Below are 21,960 nucleotides of genomic sequence, written 5' to 3' on the forward strand. Positions count from 1 at the left end.
GCCTTGCATGAAACTAATCTCGGTTTGATCCTTGGCACTATATATATATATATATATAAATATATATATATATATATATATATATATATATTTGCCAGGAGTGATCCCTGAGCTCAGTGCCAGGATAAGCCCTGTAGCAGTGAATTAGATGAGCTCTTGTCAGAAATTATTTTGGCTTAGATTGATAGTGGCACTGGGGATATAAAAAACGGAGACAGAATTCAGAAGTAATAGAATCATGTGATAAGTCAGCTGAAGATGTGGAAGAAAAAAATCTAAAAAGTCTCTCCAGTTTTCACTAAGTAACTGGACAGATTGGCAGGTAAAGTATATGTATATAAACCCTTCATTGAAGAAATGGCTAATGAGCAAAAATGATACCCTCATACTTACACCTAGTTAGTACAATTTCTGTTGGCTAACGTTAAATATTAAGCAATTTAAGTAATAGAGAAAAAACTAAAATAAAAATGATGAAACTGTAGACATATAAAAGCTACATTACTGGGGACATAACTCAGAGGTAGACCTTGCCTGACTAGTGACTTTAAAGACTGAAGTTTTGAATTCAGTCTTTAGCACCACACACACAAACACACACACACACACACACACACACACACACACACACACACACACACACTTAGAAAAGCCCCTGGATTAAAAATATATGTAAATTAGAAAGAAATAAAAATACATTTCTCAGGTATGATGACAATATTTTGTCATAAAATAAATGAGAACTTTTTTTATTTAAAATACTAAACTCAAACCTAATATAATTAGAAAAGAGATAGTAGATGTGTTAAAAGTATGATCAGTATAAAATAAAGTAAAGAAAAATAGGTAAGTGTAAGTACTGAAGAACCAAAACAGCTGTTACTTGAATACACTCTACCACACAAACAACACTGAACAGTAACTTTGAAAGCTCATATTTGCAACAAAAAATAAAGCTAAATAATATAATTAACAATCATATATCAGTAATGAGAAAGGGTAAGGTTTATAAATGAAGTATATACATACATTGAAAATGGTAAGCATTATTAAAATGTTAACTATATCTATGTAACATCGTTATTTCTCACGGCATATGCCAACTCTTAAAACTAAGCTGCACTAAACTAGATAGATCAGCTATATTAAACTCCACAGGCATATTTTCACACCAAAATTTTTATACCCCTCCCTTAACTCACTACCAGTCACAAAATTGCAGCACTGCAAACTTTCCACCAGAATTCACAAAGTTATAGTTGTCTCTTGTCCAAGGGCACTGTTGGGACCCTACAGAGTTTTTGGTTATCACATGTATTGTAAGACCCAGTGTCTTATATGAAGACAGGTGGAAGCACGTGATTTATAATTTCAAAAAGAAGCAAGATATAAGATTCCCTACTGCTGATCTGATGAACTCAGCAGGGGTGAAGAACTTTCCAAAGAACTATCTCTATTCCCTTCTGCCCTCAAGCAGTGTCTAGTTGCTTAGCAACAGGAAAACAACAGGATCATGTGGTATAGAATTTTAGGGAATCTGACATTGGCTTATGGTAGCAAATGCCATTCAGTTGATAGAAAAAGAAACCGGACAATGAAAAGAACAAGATGAAAATCATTTGCATAGAAATAGCCCTTTCAGAGAGTTTTATACCTGAGGCTCATAGGTAGTGCCTTCCCACAAAGTAACATCAAAATTTACTGATAGATTGGAGTTTGGTCACAACTTTTAAAGTGTTATTCTGAGAACCTCCATAGCACCCATTATTGTAATTATCTCTAAATTGCATTACTCATTATACCAATTGTTTTCTGCTAATTACACTAAGCTCACCTTCTACTTAGCAATTTTAACTGCCTACCCAAAGTATGCTATAAAAAAAAAAAAACTTCAGACTTGCCTAACATGTATTTAAATGGAATATTTGTATGGATTCATTTCTAGTTTCCTTGCCTAGATTTTATTTCTGGAAATAAACGTGACATTAAAAAAATGTGAACATTAAAAAAATAAACGTGACATTAAATAAACATGAACATTAAAAAAACTGATAAAACTGTACTTGAAGTGGTTGAAAACATGTCTTAGAACATTTTTACCTTTCTAATAACAACTTTTATTACAAAGAACATAGAAGATGCAACCCGTTTCAGATAAACATTCAAGAATAATAGGATATGTCTACCTATTCTTGCCAAAATCATCTACAAATAAATTCAAGTTCAGAAATTTAAGATAAGAGAATCATTCCAAAAGTTGGTACATTAATACAACAAATAGTCAACAATAACCCATATAATTTTTACCCATTGAAACTGCACAATTTCTATAAACATTCTAAAGTACTAAAAATGAACAAACAATTTAGAGTTTAAAAAAAAGATGACAAATCTATCCATCTTTTCACCTTCTGTCTGACCACCTATTGAAAATGAGGAGAAGAAATCTCCAGGGCTGTTTGCTTACTGCTTATCAATTATTCTCTCTGAGTGGCCTGATTCCTAATTGTATGGCCATGAAGTGATCAGAGGCAATGTCTTTGCCAATGCAATTAACTGTTTTTTTTTAATGTGAGATTAAGTGGATTTGAATCACCTGCATAACTTGTTTACAAGGTTAATCTCTCAAGAGACAGTAGTGTTATTTGGCAGCATAGCACTATGTAAAGTGCAGTTCTCGAGCAGACATCAGGTCAATTTAGTTCCCATTTGGCATATGGAAAAATTCAACTTTATGGTGACAGTAATAAAAATCAAATGCCAAGACTACATGGACATAAGTCAATAATCTTCAGAAAGTAAAATAGCCCATGAAAGTGAAAATAATATAAATCTTACATGTGGCTGTACGTTATCTCATAAGTTTCTTATTTAAATGTCATAATGAAGAAAAAATAGAGGGTCAGTGAACAAATTTATCCTTTCAACCTGGTTCAATGATTATCACTATGGACATGCAATGAATATAGCTATTCTTGTAAGCCCTGCCTTAATTTTGGCTAATACAGAAGTACTGGCTCTGCACTCAGGAATCACTCCTGGTGGTACTCTGGGGACCTTATGGGATGCTGGGAATCAAACCCTGGTCCGCCGCATGCAAGGCAAACACCCTACCTGCTGTACTATCACTCCAGCCCAATAGCACAGCACGAAGGGCGTATGCCTTGCACGCGCCCGACCTGGGTTCAAAATCTCCGTCCCTCTGGGAGAGCCAGGCAAGCTACCAAGAGTACCCTGCTCGCACGACAGAGCCTGGCGAGCTACCCCTGACGTATTAGATATGCCAAAAACAGTAACAGCAAGTCTCACAATGGAGACATTACTGGTGCCCACTCCAGCAAATCGATGAACAACCAGAAGAGTGCTATAGTGCTACCGAAGTACCTGCTCTTCGATTGTGTATTAAATTGGGAAGTCAGATAGCTTGCCTTAAAACATTCCTTTTTAAATTTGACTTTGCATGTATAAGAGAGAGGTTATGGTAGTTACTGAATTTGAATCATTGTGCCCTTCCAAACAGACTGGATGATAATGATCCGTTTATTCAAATATGATTAAATGAAGCCTGGCTAAATTAATTTCTTTTCTTGCCAGGAATGCCCTGTGTCTGAAAGAAATTATCTTGTGAGTCAAAGAAAAACCTGATTGATACTCTCAGAGGAAAAGAGAATGGCTTTCAATATTTTGAGGGGAAGCTGTAAGTTACGTCTCATCTCAAGAAGAGAATCTCTATTCTCAACATAAAAAAAAAGTCTTCTTAATTGTATTTAATCAAATAGAACTCAAGAGATTCCAGTTAAATGAATAAATAAATTTTTTATGTTGCAAAGCCTGCAAATCATATTTAAAAGATTTATATTGCATCAAGTAATTATACAAATAAACTTATTTTAACAGTAATTTGTGTTTTGAAATTCTAATTTCAAAATTAAAATTTCAAAGATGAAAATTTCAAAGACAAAAAATACAGTGTATCAATGAATAAAGTATATTTCATAAAGTTAAGTTCTGAGCTATCTACTCATATTCTTATTTCTATGCATCTTATCTTAATCAGGTCGTCGGCTATTATATCTGAAGTGCCTTAAAACCTGTATTATCACTCCATCTCTAAGAAGTATTTTTTTAAATTTGATTTAAATTTAAATTGTTGAAGCTATACCTTCAGGAATTCACATAGAGTAGAGTACATATGACTCTATTAAACAGATGTCCTCCCCTCTGACCCATCTTTTTGAAATTAGAATTATATAACCAAAGTATAAATTAAATTCAAGAGACAGTAAAGCATTTCGCTCCGAAAATTGCTCTAGACTCCATTTAAGCAGGAAGTAGGAAAGACACAATGTTTTGAATTTGAGTATTAATGAAAATTTTAAAAAATCAATAAGAAATGTATGCAATAATATCCAACATTGGAAAAAAGAAACATAACTATCAAATAAACATTCAATTTCTGGCACAATTCAAAAAAGAATTCATACGAGGTGAATTTGGCCAGAGGTCATTTGAGGCCTCCAGAAAGCATAAATTAGCGAAGGAACAAATTTTAGTTAATAGAATTTAGAGAATTTTAGACGTTCTGTTAGAAATTTTAAGAAGTTATCACTGGTATAGACAGATTGTTATCGATTAAATAAATTTAACATGGGTTTATTTGGATGGAGAGATATTGCTGTGGGCAAAGCAGCTTTCCCTGAATGCTGCAGACTCAGTTCAATCCCCTACACTCCATTTGTTCCCCAGAGCCCAGCCAGGAGTCTTTCCTGAGTATAGAGCAAGAAATAAGCCTTGGATAACTGCCAGGTGTGACCAAAATACACACACACACAAAATGAGTTTAATATTAATTTAAAGAACAACAAACCGGGAATGGAGTGATAGTACAGTGAGTAGGGCCTTTGTCTTTCATGTGGTTGACCCGGGTTCGATTCCCAGCATCCAATATGGTCTCCTGAGCACTGCCAGGAGTAATTCCTGAGTGCAAAGCCAGGAGTAACCTCTGTACACTGCCGGGTGTGACACAAAAAAGAACAAGAACAACAACAACAAAAGAACAAAAAATATATTACAAAATAAATGCCATTGCAATAAGGTAACAATTCACAGATGAAAATATATACCCGGGTTCAGTAATTTCAGTTTGGGATGCTAATATAATCAATGTCTTTAATTCAAATTGCTAAAAAGATATAAGAAAAGAAACTAGAGATAAGAAGAGGAGGAAGATTGATTATCTTCCAAAACTGAAAGGCAAAATGATGCACATAATTGCAGAATTAGCACTGATAAAAATAAGAAAATCAATCCTGAAGGGAAAAAATGATGAACTGCCAAGATGTTCAAAGACACGAAGTCTTTTCATGTATGTGTGTACTTGTGCATGTATTATGGGTAAAGGGCAGGAGAGAGAGACTTCTGCATTGGGGCTGGAGAGATTATACAGCAAGTAGGTTGCTTGTTTTGCACTCAGCAGGCGTAGGGTTTATGCCAGACATCCCATATTGTCCGCTGAGCACCACCAGGATTAATTTCGAGTTTAGATCCAGGAATAATCTTTGAGCCCTACAGCGTAAGAACCCTCCTCTCCCAAAAATTTCTTATGTGTTTCAATATGTTCTGCAATATTTGTCATTTCTAGTAGAATATATGTTTTCAATGGATCAGTTAAGAAACACTAAAAATTCATTAGATAAAAGGTCACTTTGATTTAATAATGCCAGAGATTGAATCCAGGACTTCTGCAAGTAAGGCAAGTGCTCCACTATGAACCATATCTCAGCACCAAATCACTTTATTTCTTACTCTGTTTAATAGCAATTAACAATTATCTATTACTAGATAATAGATATCCAAACCATATAGGGCGTTTGCCTTGCACGCAGCCAACATGGCCGACCCGGGTTCGATTCCTCCGCCCCTCTCGGAGAGCCCAGCAAGCTACCGAGAGTATCTCGCCCGCACGGCAGAGCCTGGCAAGCCACCCGTGATGTATTCGATATGCCAAACACAGTAACAACAAAATCTCCAATGGAGATGTTACTGGGCCCGCTCGAGCAAATCCATAATTAGAAATCTAATTTTTACTTCAACTTCAGTCTTTCACTTCAAGATACTTACAACTTCACTGCATCACTGTATCACGGTCATCCTGTTGTTTATCAATTAACTCAAGCAATGCCAGCAATGTCTCCATTCATACCAGCTCTGATATTTTAGCAGCCACTCCTTACTGGTCTTTCCAAAGCTGCCTTATTGGAGGCTCTTTCAGGATCAGGGGAATGATACCTGTTATTGTTACTGTTTTTGGCATATCAAATACACCATGGGTAGCTTGCCAGGCTCTGTGGTGATTTAAAACTTAAGGCTTCCAAAATATGACACAGATTGGGGGAGGTGGATGTGTGCCCCTCCCAAGCAGGTGGGGATCAGCAACTCATCCAGCAATTCAGATCCACCAGGACAACCGTTGTGTAGCAGAGCGAGAGGTTGTGCTACTGCTCTGATCCTGCAATGCTGGGATTACCCTGGCACACAAGCAGTGTCTACGTTCTCCAGGGCTGCTTCCAATGATGTCAGTGGTAGAACTGGTGTTGGCTGCATGCAAAGGATATGCCTTAACCTCTATACTGCCACATCTGCTCTATGCCATGGATTTTATATCTACTTAGATTGTGATATCTCCTTGTACTATATAGGTAGGTACTGACCACAACTAGAATACTATTAAATTGACAGCCAATATTAAAGAAGGAAAAATAAAACAAATGGCTCACATTTTATGGCAGAGTGACATTTTATTTTATTTTATTTTATTTTACTTTTTGGGTCACACCTGGCAATGTTCCAGGCCCTACATTGACACTTTAAAAATCAACTTATATTCATTATCATATCTTTGTCTATAGGGCAGATTTAGAAAGTTACAAAGCTGTAATTTTCAAAATCTAAATCTAAGCATACCTAGTACAGAATGAAAATATTTGCATATGGCTCATACATGGCAGCCCCTCTCCCATATTCCTTTTAGGATTTGTCTTGCTACATTTCAATAAAATATATTTTTGGAGCAATGAAAAATTCATTATCATGTTCTATAGAAATATGTGACTTTTTTCCTAGGTAATGCCTACATATACATATTAAATTTCAAAAACAGTACAAAGAAACTTCCTAGAGCTGAGTAGTTACAATGACCATATACTTCATGCTAAATTGCTGCTATATTGCTACATGAAATTAAATTTTGACTTGGGGACTTAAATGTAATACTTTTAACTTTTCTAACCATATCAGAAATGATGATATTTAACAATGACTAAATATGAGAGCTTTCTTAGAAAACCACGAACTGGAGTCAGGGGCATAGAAATAAAATAATGAGCAGCTCATTCTGCATAGCACACTTGTAATTGTTTCCTGAGAATTGAGAAACAGGTTTGTCTCATGCAATACTGTCATCCTTGATTTGAACTTTTGCTACCGTTTCCATATTTTATTTCTGAGTTAAATGCCGTTTTCTTATCAATAATAGGATTTTTGGTTCCCTTTTCTAAACTTAATATTGTGCTCATAACCCCATAGGTCAATTCAGACTGTTTACACCATCAGATAACAATTTCTTAGCTTCCTAAATCAATTCATCCAGAAAAACTGCCTCTAGACAAATTTAATCTCTTTGGTTTAGAGCTGTTTTAAACATAATTTAGTTCTCCTGTAACTCCTGACATGTTTAGGCGTCTCCTATTAGTCTTGAGGGGAGTTGGGATAAATATTTTATTATAGAGTCACATTATTGGAAAGTATGAATAATTGCTTGGGTAACGACATTAAACATTTCAATTTCTTTTTAGAATCAGTGTTTGCTGCTGTAAATACAACTTTTGTTTTTCCCAAATCTATTCCAAAGCTTTGATAGTTATAGAAAAATATCATTGACTGTTTCTTTAAGTAGGATGAGTATAACTGGGATTTCAGTGAAAATGTTCAGTGCCCACTAATTTTGTATCTTGCCAGGCAAACTGCATTTTATTCATTATGGACTGAAACTTATTTTGAGATCCTTATAGATGACTGGGTGAAATGTACAGGCAAACTGATAGTTGCCTGTGCACTGTAGGACAGAAGTTTACATGCATATTTTGAACAATTTATTTTGCCTGTTCATTTCTTTAATTAATTATGGGTTTTCTCCTGGTTCTGTCATTTGGGACTTTAAGCTGCTTAGCATCCGTGAGGAGTATTACTAGAAATTACTCAGTGCCCAAGGTGACTGAGAAGAGAGGATTGCACTCTGGAACATATTCAAAAAGTCTATCTTAATGCTCTAAATGTAATCCAATAATAATATCATTATTTTTGCATTGTGGCACATTCTAAACTAGAAAAGAGATTTTTTAAAGGAACCATTATAGGAGCTTAGGTATATTCCTGGATAATAACTAGAAAAAGATTTTCTTACAGCACATACAAAACCCTAATATTATTCTACCAGTATTAAAAGGAAATACAATGGCTTGAGTGGGGTTAAGGGCACTGCCTTGCATGCAGCCAACCCTGGTGATATCCTGAAAACTGCTCAGTCTCCTGAGAGCTTCCAGGAGTGACCCCTCAGCATAGAGGCAGGAGTAAGCTCTGGCTTATAGATGTGGTCCCAAAACACAAAATATTAAAAATTTTCTAAATAATAGAAAATTTAAAAATGACAATGATCTATTCTTAAAAATGTCATTTAGATCCATAAAGATAGTCTAGGGGTTGAAGCATGCGTACCATGAATGTATATGGTCCAGTTTACTCTCTGTACCACATGATCCCTCCAGCATAGTGAGGTGTAACCTTGCAGGCCCCAGAACTCTACTGAGAGTGACCCTGGTTAGCACTACCAGTCCCCAGTTAGTAAGATTCATGCTGCACTGCCTCCTTGGGACCTAGCATTGGATAGTCTAGTCCAGTTGGATGAGCTTAACTGGGAGGTCCTGATATTTACAAAATATCTGCAAAAATGAAATACATCAGTATGATAGGTTTGCAGATACACATTTTTGTGTAATGTTGATGTATAAGTCTGTGTTGAGAAACTTGAGTGGTAAGTTCATTGGTGTTTTTAAGGGGATGGTTTTCTGGGGGATCCTCCGCGGTTTCTACTAGCACAATGAAAATGGGTCACTTCCAGTAATGTTTAGGGAAATATAAGGCAGTAGGGATCAAACCTAAGTTTCCTGCATGAAAAGTATGCACACTAGCCATTTAAGGTCTCTCTTGGCACTTACTATGACAATTTTTTTTTTGATTTTTGAGTCACATCTGGCTATGCATAGGAGTTACTCCCAGTTCTGCACTCAGAGATCACCCCTGGAGGTGCTCAGGCGACCATATGGGACGCTGGGAATCGAACCCAGGTCGGCTGCATGCAAGTCAAATGCCCCACCCGCTGTGCTATTGCTCCAGCCCATCACTAGGACAATTTTTAGGTAAAAAGCAAACAAAAATTCTTTGTAGTAACACTCTACTTAGAGCCAAAAAGCCTAAACTCAAAGCTAGTTAGGCAATGCCTCGAGTGGAAAGAGTGATACATGTTAATGGCTATATTTCTGGGATAAAGGTTGAGAAATAATTTTCTGTATTCTGATGAAAGAAAATTCTATAAATATGTAAATAAAGTAGGGACATTAAGTTTCTTTTTTAAAAAATATCAACATTGTTTCTTTTTAAAATTTTTTTAAAGCACCATGATATACAACCTTATTCATTGTTAGGCTTTTGACATATAATATTCTAGCCCGGCAAGCTACCGAGAGTATTCAATATGCCAGACACAGTAACAACAAAGTCTCCAATGGAGACATTACTGGGCCCGCTCGAGCAAATCGATGATCAACGGGAGGGCCTTTACCTTTACCTTTAATATTCTAGCACGAATCCCATACCAAAGTCCACTTCCCTCCACCAGGTGCTACCCAGTATCCTTTTCTACTCACATGTTCTGCCCCTCAGCCTGCCATCCTGACAGGCACCTTTTTATGTTTCATTTCTAAAGTTTGGGTCTCATGATTTCAATGTCGTCGACTCTGTGGTTTCAATATTTGTTATTCCTTAACAACAACCATGGACCTGAACCTCCTTGTCCCTTGTCTCCTGTTGCTCTTTTGTCCTCTCTACATCACTCAATTTCTTTCCTTCTCTTCATGCTCTGGGCCAAGAGTTATCTAGTCATTTTACATTTAAATCATTCCATCTCCTCTCAGAATCCATTCTATAGTTTGCTGTTTTCTTTTCAAAAGAATCATTTTTCTTCACAGAAAAGATTTCAATGTAAAGATGAAAAAATTCTAGACCATCACTACTTATCACATGTTCTAAGTATCTTGACTCTGTTACCTGTTACCTGATGTTTAGTACAAAGCTAAAAACCAAAGGAGAGATAAAAGTAGATAGCAATTCATAATTGAAAGAGTCTTACCAAAGACAGTCAGCTCTGCTGGATCACTGTCTCTTTCTCCCACCATATTGGTACCAACACAAGTGTACATTCCTGCATCACTCTTCCTGGTATTGGAGATCATCAGTTTTCCACCACGGATCTGTTAAAATTTTAAAAAGAAGGGGGAAAAGGGATATTTTGAACACTTAAGCACAATATTTCCCCCACTCCCAAATGGCAAAACCTTATTTTTGAACTCTCACTATTTTGGTACTTGATTTGCTTTTCCTGCTCTTATATTCTTCCTTCTATAAGTCAAAACATTCTCTTTCTTCCATAGTGCTTCCTTACAGGAGGTCTTGCTCTTTTTTTATATATATATGTTTCTAATTTGAGTCTTGTGACAGCCTTCATAAGTCCCAGTGGGTTTGGGATGTTTTTCCCTCTGAGATTCAGTGGAATGAGTTTCCGTTCCCATTTGTTATCAGAAAGAAGCAGTACATATCTGATTTGGATAATATGATGAAATCCAAATAAATTAGAGAGATTTAACAGAGTATGTATGAAGTTCTTCTATGACCTGGCACTTGGCACTCAATCATAACCAAATAATAAAAATATCTGGAGGTTATATTTCACTTCTTAGTATTGTTCTTAACACATCTTAATGGTGTTTAAGCATGAATAGCTGAGGACTCTAAATCTACCCTATTGTCTTTCCCCTATTTTAATTATGCACGCTATATTTTTAATGAGAAATATTGTTGAATAATAAACAAGGTTACTATCAAAGATGCCCTCAAGCTAAAGAGACCATTATAAAGAAATTATTCAGTAAGTGTATCACTAATCATAGTTTATTTTCAAATTCTAGTTTTTAAATATATCTGTTTCAGTACTTTTTACTTTATAATGATAGTGTTCTTAAAGAGATATTGCATAAAAGACAATGGCCTTCTCTATTATTTTTAAACTTTATAGCAAAACTCATTTGGTATGATCTCATCATACATACTTTAGAATGCACCACAGAAAAGTATTCCAATATTTTTTTAACAAGGGAAAGCCAGCAATCTATTCCTAATTAATGTTGTAGATCAAAATGAATATTAGGCTTCATAAAATAACCACAAGGTTCATTCCATCTCTCCTTGAGGATGACCACGGCAATATCTATCTCTTATCTATCTATCTATCTATCTATCTATCTATCTATCTATCTATTCTTTACCCGTTGATCATCGATTTGCTCAAGCGGGCCCAGTAACGTCTCCATTGGAGACTTTGTTGTTACTGTGTTTGGCATATCAAATACATCACGGGGAGCTTGCCAGGCTCTGCCATGCGGGCGAGATACTCTAGGTAGCTTGCCGGGCTCTCCGAGAGGGATGGAGGAATCGAACTCGAGTCAGCCATGTTGGCTGCGTGCAAGGCAAACACCCTACCGCTGTGCTATGATGTTTCAACAGATGAAAGTTTCTCACACAATGAAATTGATTTCTTTTTAACACTGGGGTCAGCCTGTGCTCCTCTGCTGAAAATCTACAGGCCATGGTCAGAAAATCCAAGATGCCCAATGAAACCTAGTCTATTTTCAGACAAGTGAGAAAGTAATTCTAGATCATCCCATTGCAAAAACCCTTTTATACTAATCACCAATGCATGATATATCCTACAGTGCATTAGTAAATCTGGCCGACTGACAGTAAATTTGCCAACAGTGTCACAGTCTCAATAGAATGCTGAAGAAATGAAGGTAAACTAGAAACAATTTTGCTTTTGTTTTTGGGTCATACCCAGCAATGCTTAGAACTTACTCCTGGCTTGGCTCTCGGGGATCATTCTCGTGGTATTCTGTACGCAGGGACCGTGTGGAATGCTGGGCATTAAACACAATACCCACATGCAAGACAAGTACCCTACCTGCTAGACTCTCTCTTTGACCCCAAACCAAAAATTCTTAAAACTTGTTTTGACTTTGTGGCTGGAGTGATAGCACAGTGGGTAGGGTGTTTGTCTTGCACGCGGTCAACCTGGGTTTGAATCCCAGCATCCCATATGGTCCCAAAAATAAAAAAAAAAATTGTTTTGACTCTATCATCAGAATATGGAAACGAAATTACGCCACTCTATATTAGATGAAATTCTATTTCATGAGAGAACTTTGGAAGCTGGGATGAAGGTGTTCTTTTGTGAAAGAGATATTTAGGTAATAAAGAGGAGCTTTCCTCGATTGATAGTGCAGCAAGTAAGATGCTTGCCTTGTGCAGAGCTGACACAAGTACAATCCCCACTATTCCATATGGTCCCAAGTCCCTGCTAGAAGTGATCCCTGAGAGGAGAGAAAAAAGTAAGCCCTGAGCACTGTCAGGTGTGCCCACAAAATACAAACCCCCCAATGATGAGAAGAAGAGGAAGAAGTACAGGATGGAAGAAGGAGGAGGAGAAGGAGAAAGTAGAGGAGGGGAAGAAGAAGAAGAAGAAGAAGAAGAAGAAGAAGAAGAAGAAGAAGAAGAAGAAGAAGAAGAAGAAGAAGAAGAAGAAGAAGAAGAAGAAGAAGGAGGAGGAGGAGGAGGAGGAGGAGGAGGAGGAGGAGGAGGAGGAGGAGGAGGAGGAGGAGGAGGAGGAGGAGGAGTCTGGGAGGAGGAGGAGGAGTCTGGGAGGAGGAGGAGGCAGCAGGATGAGGTGGCGGCAGGATGAGGCGGCGGCAGGAGGAGGAGGCGGCAAGAGGAGGAGTCTGGGAGGAGGAGGAGGAGGAGGAGGAGGAGGGAGGAAGAGGAGAAAGAGAAGGAGGAGGGAGGAGGAGGAAGAGGGGAGAGGAAGATGGGGAGAGAGAGGGAGAGGAAGGAGGAGGAATAGCAGGAAGAAGGAGGAAAAGGAGAAGAAGGAGAGAAGGAGAAAATGGAGAAGGAGGAAGAGGAGGAGGAGGATGACGATGAGGATGAGAAAGAGGAGTAGTAGTAGGAGGAAGAGACATCTTCCTCACTACCCAGGGAAGGACTAATATTCTTAACTGTTCAATGAAGAACACAAAACATAGGTCTCTCTCTCTCTCTGACAGTCATAATATTCTTAATATCCCTTCCCAGGCCGCCTTCCATGACTAACCTTTACCTTATTTCCCCAATATCCTCTATTTTATCTAAGAATACAAAAGATGGTATTTCAATTCTATGTGCAATTTATCCAATTTTATGAAGTATCTTCTATTATATAGGGATATATGCATATGCACATACATTTATACTATTAATTTTCTAATATATTATCATAATTCCAAATAAACTTCAAATATTGTTTGAAAAATATTCACCCTAGAACTAAGAGGAGTCTGGGATATTTTACATCTTGAAACCAGGAACACATTGTCATATATTTGACACCCAAATACAAACCCTGAGCAAGCAACTTCACAGACTGATGTCTCCTTGGCAATGTGGATATTTACATTATCAACAGCACTATTCAGATTCATGATTATATTTTGTGATTTATTTTTCTTATTTTCATGGGAGAGCTTTCCCAAGTGGTATTCAGGAGGCACAGAAGATAGAGACGTGTGTGTGTGGGGGGGGGTGGGGGGTGCGCTACTGATGATCTTGGCCATCCCGCCAGGACATCTAATGCGAAGTCCCAAGGATGCAGTAATCTTCAGACTTGCAGTGCTGAGAGTCTCCAAGACCACAGCTGGTACTGCTCAGTGATCCTCAGGATAGCAAACAGTAATATTGGGAAAACAATGTAGCGTCAGGAATAGGACAAGGTGCAGCTCCATGCAAAGCATTTGCCATAGTTTATCTAATATATCTCTGGGTCCTTGTGATCTCTTGTTTTAGTCATCTGACTGCGTGTTATATACTAATCAAAAGGCACATGTATTTAAAAAAAATCATCTCATTTTCAAGATCTTTTTCTAAATAATATGGACAGAAACTTTTTTTTTTTTTGGTAATACCCATCAATCACTTAAGTGATTAAGTGATTGATGGGTATTACCAAAAAAAAAAAAAAAACAGAAAAGAAAAACGAGATGTTGAGTGGAACATCTGAAAAAGAAATATTTGATTTTGATGTTCTCCTTTACTACCTCTTATCTTGACTGTTCATTTCTGTTTTAAAGAAATGAACTCCTGGATGATCAGTTCCTCAGGAAAACAGACTTCTCAGCCTATCTGAATTCAATTACAGAAAGAGCTGATCAATTTAATTTTAACTTCACTTTTTATCTTTAAATGTGCAATATAACTCATATTTGGGAATATATGTAATTTGGAGAAAACAGGAAAATATCTTGAAATGTTCGTTAACTCAAATTATTCTCACTCATTGTAAAATTTGAAAAAGGTACAAAAGAAATATTCTAGTTAATGTGGTTTATAGCTATAGTTTGTACTTCAGCTCTCACATCCTGCAGGATAAGTAGATTCTTCTGGAGATCTTAAAAAATCTTAAGAAATCAGGGGCTGGAGCGATAGCACAGCGGGTAGGGCATTTTGCCTTGCACGCGGCTGACCCGGGTTCGATTCCCAGCATCCCAAATGGTCCCCCGAGTACTGCTAGGAGTAGTTCCTGAGTACAGAGCCAGGAGTAACCCATGAGCATCACCGGGTGTGACCCAAAAAAGCAAAGCAAAAAAAATCTCAAGACATCAATACTGTCACTACAAGCATATATTTACAAATTCAGATTGGCTCAGATATTAATACATACTTGATTAATATAATTTCTCTTCCCTGGAAGGTTTTATCCAAAGATTTTGTATGGGGTTATCATTATTTCAGTCCTTTCCATATAGTGTTAATGATAATTAGCATTCAAATACAGTTCTGTAACTTTACTAACAATAAGTAAAATATTAAAAAATCCATTTCCAACATCAATATTTAACTTTTTAGGTATTTAAATTCAACTCACACTTATTCGTTCTTCCTTGTCATCAATTCGAACTTTGTCTTTCTTCCAGTAGATTGTGGGCTCTGGGTGTCCCCGAGGGGGCTGGCACTCCAGAATCGCGGGTTCCCCTGCTGCCACTACAACATCTGTGGGATTTTGCCGGAAGTCATCTCGTAACACTAAAGAAAAACAATCACAGTAAAAGAAAACTCAATGTCAACAGTCTTAGATTATTTTTTCCTTTCAAAATAATTGCAAGTCTCACTTTTCTCCAAAAATATTTCCAGTAAGTTTACTATGAATGTAGCCATCACCCTCTTATTCCATCATCAACCCAAATGGTTGTCAATCAGGGAAAAGGCTGATTATATGATCATGTGCCCTTGCTCTGAAATTTGATTTAAATACTGAGATGTTTAAGAATAAAAAGAGAAAGAGACTTACTCAGAATATAGTTTTAAAAGTGGTTTTTTATTGTTATTTTTTGAGTCACACCTGATGATGCACAGGGGTTACTCCTGGATCATGCACTCAGGAATTACTCCTTGCAGTGCTCAGGGAACCATATGGGATGCTGGGAATTGAACCCTGGTTGGCGGAGAGAAGGCAAACACCCTACCTGCTGTGCTATCACTCCAGCCCCAGTGAATAAATCCTTAAGCTAGCTCAATAGCCTAGGCATTTTGCAGACAAATGGTCTGAGTTCAATCCTTAGCAGTGCATATTCCCCTGTGCACAGAATCTTGAATAGTTCCAGAGCACTGCTGGGTGTGGCTCAAAAAATAAAAATAATTTACATGTGGCATAATTCTATATTCTGTAAATTAAAAGCACATATATGTTGCATATATCTACATATATGCATATATGTAAATACATACATATACACTTTTTAAAAAAATAATCGCCAAGTTCTGCTAAAATCTTGAAACAAATGTATATCACTGTGAGTATGTATGGTTGTCAGTCTGGGAAGGGAAGTGGTTGAGAAGCCTTTGAGAAGCCATCTCTCATGGCATGATTACAGTAAAAAAAATCCACACTATTTTCATTACCCCAGAGCAAACACTCATTGTTCAGCCCTGCAGTGTGCAAGCACCCACATACACTGGGCTACATTTTCATTCTTCCTCCATCTCCACCTGCCGAGTGACATCTGGGCAGCGTGACATTCAGTGCAGAGATATCCCTTATAGCCGTTTTGCCTGTCTGAATTTCGCCTCCTTTCATTAGAAGAACAGCAGGTTGGACCTCCCTTGTAACCTCCGAAAATCTGGCATGCCTGGCTCTCCAAATGTCACCTACCTATCTGTGTGTGCCCTTCTTCTGTTGGCAAGATGAAAAGCCTGGAGAAATGAGTTGCCCTATCTAACTGCTGAATGCTGTGTCCAGTTGCCAAGTGGATCTTGGTCATTTTAGGGTAAACATTCAAAGAAAGCGTTGAGGCGGGATAAATTACCATACATTTCAAGTACCTTTCCTGTTTCCTAACTGCCTGGCTTCTTTTCCTGGTAACACTTGGGATTGTGTTTCCTTAGGAGGCAAATACACACACACACACACACACACACACACACACAAACACACACACACTTCCAGCAATGTGAAATCAAAAAGTAGGCAGGTTGCAGTCGTCCTTTATTTAAATCAATCTGCCTACAAATGGGGATTAGGTCAAACCGATTGACTTTGGTGTCCTATAATGAGACACATTTCAGCACTCTGCTTCTATGTTGGCCAAGTTTTTAGGTTAATTGTTATTCCTCAAATAAATAAAAATCTCCTGTCCTGAAAATAGCTCCAGAGAGACAGACACCTGAGTGACTTTTAGGGCTTTTCTTGTCTTGTCTCTTACAACACATCCTTGAACAGCCATTTTCCATCTTAATGAAGTCATGTCCTTCTCTAAGATTAGAGAATCTTGTCTCCTATTGAAGAAGTAGTAAGAAAGAATTCAGCACAAATTGCTCACTCTCAGTTTATAAGCGGATTAATTTACAGCTTTCACTCCTAAAGGAAATGTATTCCATTTTCACACAATGAACTGCACATTTTTGGTTCCCAGGCCTAACTGGGAAGAAAGGTGTGATTTATATGCAAAGGATTTGCTTGTGAATGGGCTGAAGGAGGGATGCATTTAAATAGGAATTTCAGGCAGGGGGATGAGAAGGGTTAACAATGGCTCCCTCTCACAGGTAAATCCTCTAGGGAGAATAAACTGGTGACTCATTTATATTCTAAATACAGAACAGCTGCCTACTTATGCAATGTGAAGAAGTGCAAAAATATGGTAACAGGGTTCTGAGCACCCCTACATATCCGGTACTGGCAACAAATGGTGTTTTGGCAGGTCCTCAATCTGTTTGAAAATAACACATCTGGCTAGCTGAAGGACCTACTCCAGAACTGGTTTAATAAATGACATGCCAAGAGGCCTCTGTTCAAATTGTACTCAAGACCATCACAAATATTCAGAAACACAGTGTTATATCAATTTGCAACATGCCCAATTGAGGATAAAAAAACAGGCCCTCTGACATTTGGGACAAAAAGGAGAAAAATATCATAACAAGCTAAGAACTGCTACTCTTAAATAATATAACATGTGCTTGCAACATTCACAGAAAGAAAATGACTTCAATTTGTAAATGAAGCTAAGAAATCTAACATCAACTGTAATTTTAGGCTTTCAGACTACTCACCCAGAGAGTAGGGTGAGATAATAATATAATTGGTACTGTAACCTCTTCAACTCGCAGAAATGGTCTTCAGGGTTTGTATGGTAATTCAGCTAATTCACTCCTTCCTCTTACTGATAGCATTTCTTTTATTCTAAGTCTTCAGGGTAATAAAATGTGTCTTTGCATGGTCTCTCATAAACACAACCCCTCAAAAGAAATCATTTCTTTAAACAGGTTCTGACATCACATAGAACATGCATTTATTTTTGTTCTTCTGATAAGTTGAAAAAAAAGATATTTATATTCTGATATTCAGTTATATGTCTTTACATTGTCACGTATAAATATGAGTAAAGTGCAATGAAATAATACTAATTGGTTTAAATGTTACACTGTATGTCATTTTATCAAATATTACCTTGTGCATTATCATAGCTAATAAAGAATATGATGTATTGTTCATAGTAGTAGATTTACATATATTGGATAAAAAATAAAATGGTCTTATAAGTAAGAAAATGAAAAGTCTAAATTGAATGTATAATATTTTTTCTCTTTAAGTTCCTATTCTATAAAGAAATGAGAGCTATGATTTCAAGTGTTAATAAGCCAAGGCAAGGGTACGTAGTAATATGACTGCTACCTAAAGTTTCAAAAAGATCTTCAACACAGCAAAATGGTGAACTAAAATAAATATGGTTAAGTGACAAAAGTTGGAAGAGGTGGCATAAGGTATAGGTAAAGGTAAGGTAAAGGTCCTCCCGTTGATCGTCGATTTGCTCGAGCGGGCCCAGTAACGTCTCCATTGGAGACTTTGTTGTTACTGTGTCTGGCATATCGAATACTCTCGGTAGCTTGCCGGGCTCTCCGAGAGGGGCAGAGGAATCGAACTCGGGTCGGCCATGTTGGCCGCTTGTAAGGCGAACGCCTACCCGCTGTGCTAGAAATTTTTTAAATAGCAAAGTTAGAGTACATTTTTGATATTGTACATTTTACAGATATAAGTACAGAATACAAAAATTATTTGATTTTATTTTTATGAGAAGAATTTTATTACTAGCTCCTCCATTTTGGGGGGGTCCACACCTGTCAATTCTCAGATGTTATTCCTAGCTTTGCACTCATGAATTACCCTGGAAGTATTTTGGAAGATAATGTAGGATGCCAGGGTATCAACCCAGGTCTGCTTCATGTAAGGTGAATGCCCTAATCACTGTATTATCACTCTGGCCCCTTATAACATATTTTAAAATAGTGATTCAAATTTCTGCTGTTCTAATTTTTATATATGTGAAACAGGGACGTATTTGACATGAGATTTAGTTAATGCTTGGACAATGCTTTTGAACTCATTGAAAAAAAAGATAAAAAGAAATACAATTGCTCTACATCAAACAATGGAACTCAGATATAAAATAAGAGAAATTTACACTCAGACAAAAAACCAACTGAAAAGGCATTTTCATATTACTAAGCTACTCAGTTATCACAGCCACAAGTGGGGGCCCACTGACTTCAAGACATATATTGGACTCCACTACTGTCAAGTACTTTATAGTTGATGCATGAGGCAGATAGACAGGGAAGGGTACCTTGGCAATGAAATTCCTGGGAAGTAATAAAGCCATTAGCCCTAAGGCTGTCCAGAAGTACCTTGAGGATACAGGAAGCAAGATTGGATAAGACCTTCTACAGCAGCAGAAGCCAAGGAGGCTGGGTCATTTCCTACAGAAAAGGATCTAAAGGGGATTTCTTGAGAATGTTTAATTCCTTTTTTATTCTGATTAACCCTCCTGGATATACCACTGAAAGACACACACACCCACATCCCATCCTATCTATGAATTCTTACCTAGTTTGAAAGCCCAATGTGGGACAGATTGGATAAACCATATAAAACTATAAAATGCAGCATGAACAAAGGAAGGTGATGCATATGCTGCCTGAGTCCATGTGCTGCTTGTGCCCACATGGCCACACACATGTACTGCCCAAGTACATGTGTCACCCACATCTTCCCTCTTGAGATGTACGCTGAGGTTCTCTCCATCTTTGGAGAACTCCATGTTCTCTCTTGAAAGTATTTCTCTCTTTCTTTCCCTCTTTCCCCTTCCAAAAACCTTCCAAATAAAAATTTATTTTTACTGCACTGATTGTCTACTCTTGGAATTCCTTTCTATGAGAAAGACGAGGACCTGGATAAAGTCTAGAACTGACTTTCCTTTTTGGGAAAGAGCAATTACTTGCTCCTGCCTGAGTCCATGGCAACTGGAGAAATCAAGTGGTGGGCATCAAATCCCTTGCAGAGAAGACCAACCAAGCAAAGGTCAGGTGGGGCTTGATGAAAACCTTGTGGGGCTGGCAGAACTTGAGGTCACAGACTTTATCAGTCAGTGCTAGCCTTATTACCAGTCCCAAGATGACAGAGGGGGATTGGGAGAAAGTGACCACCATCTCTCTCTCTTTCCTCTCCACATTACACACTACCTATGGGGGAAACTGACTTCACAAGAATTTCCTGTACTGGTTTTAATTTCACTTCCCTCAGGATGAAACAACTAATTCAAATGCAAAATGTTAACTCTCCATTGTGTGTGTATATGAGAGAGAGAGAGAGAGAGAGAGAGAGAGAGAGAGAGAGTATCTCATTCACTCTATCCTAAATATTAAAAAGCATAAATAAGTTCCCCCTACTAATCATAATACAACCTGGATAAAAAAAATTGTGTAATGTTTATATTGGTAGGTACTGTAATTTGGGAAGCTGTTCTGGAAGATCAGACAATTCTAAACTAACAATGTGTTTGACAAAACTCAATGATAAAAAATTCAGTGACCTCACCATAATAGGCTATGGGTATAAACACATTCCCTAGGAAGACATACTAATGGCAAATAGGCAAATGAAAAGGTGCTAAGCATAATTCATGATTAGGAAAATAAAAATCAAAGCAACAATGAAATAGTAAGAATGGTACATATCAAAATATCTGGAAACAGCTAATGCTGGCAGGGCGGGGAGGAAATGTCACCTGGTTTAGTCTCTAAGAAAAACATTATAGAGCGATAGCACCGCGGTAGAGTGTTTGCCTTGCACGCAGCCAACATGGCCGACCCGAGTTCGATTCCTTCGCCCCTCTCGGAGAGCCCGGCAAGCTACCGAGAGTATCTCGCCCGCACGGCAGAGCCTGGCAAGCTCCCCGTGACGTATTCGATATGCCAAACACAGTAACAACAAAGTCTCCAATGGAGACGTTACTGGGCCCGCTCGAGCAAATCGATGAACAACGGGAGGGCCTTATGAAAGAATTAGGAATGGAATTCCTAAATCACTCTTCTATCTATTCCCAAAACACAAAAACATTCATTCAAAAGGACATATGCACACCTATGTCCATGACCTCACTTTGTACAGTGGCTAAGACATGGGAAAAGCAAAATGCCTGGTACAGATAATGGATCAAAAAGATTTGGTATATAGGTAAACAATGGAATACTATGCAGATCTAAGAATGAACAAAAGCATGCAATTTATAGCAACATGGATAGAACTAGAAGAGATCATGCTGAGTGAAATCAGTTAGAAAGCAAGAAATACATACAGAATGATGCGTCCCATCTGTTGGACTTAAAGATACACAAAGGAAGGTAGTAACAAAGGTTCCAATGCAAAATGAAAGGAAAATTAATCCATACAACTGACTTGGTGGGGGGGGTGTTGAAAAAGAGGGACATTGGTTGCGGGAAGTGGGAACACTGAAGATAACTGTAGTGTCGGAATTGAACAGAGGAAGCCTCAGTTTCCCCTTGCCAGCTGTTGTATGCAGCTCTATTTTAGATATTTCCCTACCATGCTTTAAAGATGTCTGCAAAACTTTGGGCTCTTCCTGAGAAAGGGAAGTTCACAATTTCCTAAGACCTTAAATATTGCCCTAGAACTTAGGGTTAGGGACACTAAAAAAT

General features: G+C 37.6%; 1 protein-coding gene across 5 annotated transcripts in view; it reads right to left on the reverse strand.

The window, feature by feature from the left end:
- Nucleotides 1-21,960, reverse strand: part of ROBO2 (roundabout guidance receptor 2) — a 641,887-nt gene that overhangs the window by 171,225 nt on the left and 448,702 nt on the right. For all 5 annotated transcript variants that reach the window (XM_056135437.1, XM_056135436.1, XM_056135440.1 and 2 more), the window contains exons 3-4: nucleotides 15,338-15,495; nucleotides 10,463-10,583 (exon numbers count right to left, since the gene is read on the reverse strand). In XM_056135437.1, coding sequence (XP_055991412.1) covers nucleotides 10,463-10,583; nucleotides 15,338-15,495 — 279 coding nt within the window. The remainder of the gene's footprint in view (nucleotides 1-10,462; nucleotides 10,584-15,337; nucleotides 15,496-21,960) is intronic.

Source organism: Sorex fumeus, unplaced genomic scaffold (genome assembly GCF_029834395.1).
Source record: "Sorex fumeus unplaced genomic scaffold, SorFum_2.1 ptg000115l, whole genome shotgun sequence".
Lineage (NCBI taxonomy): Eukaryota > Metazoa > Chordata > Mammalia > Eulipotyphla > Soricidae > Sorex > Sorex fumeus.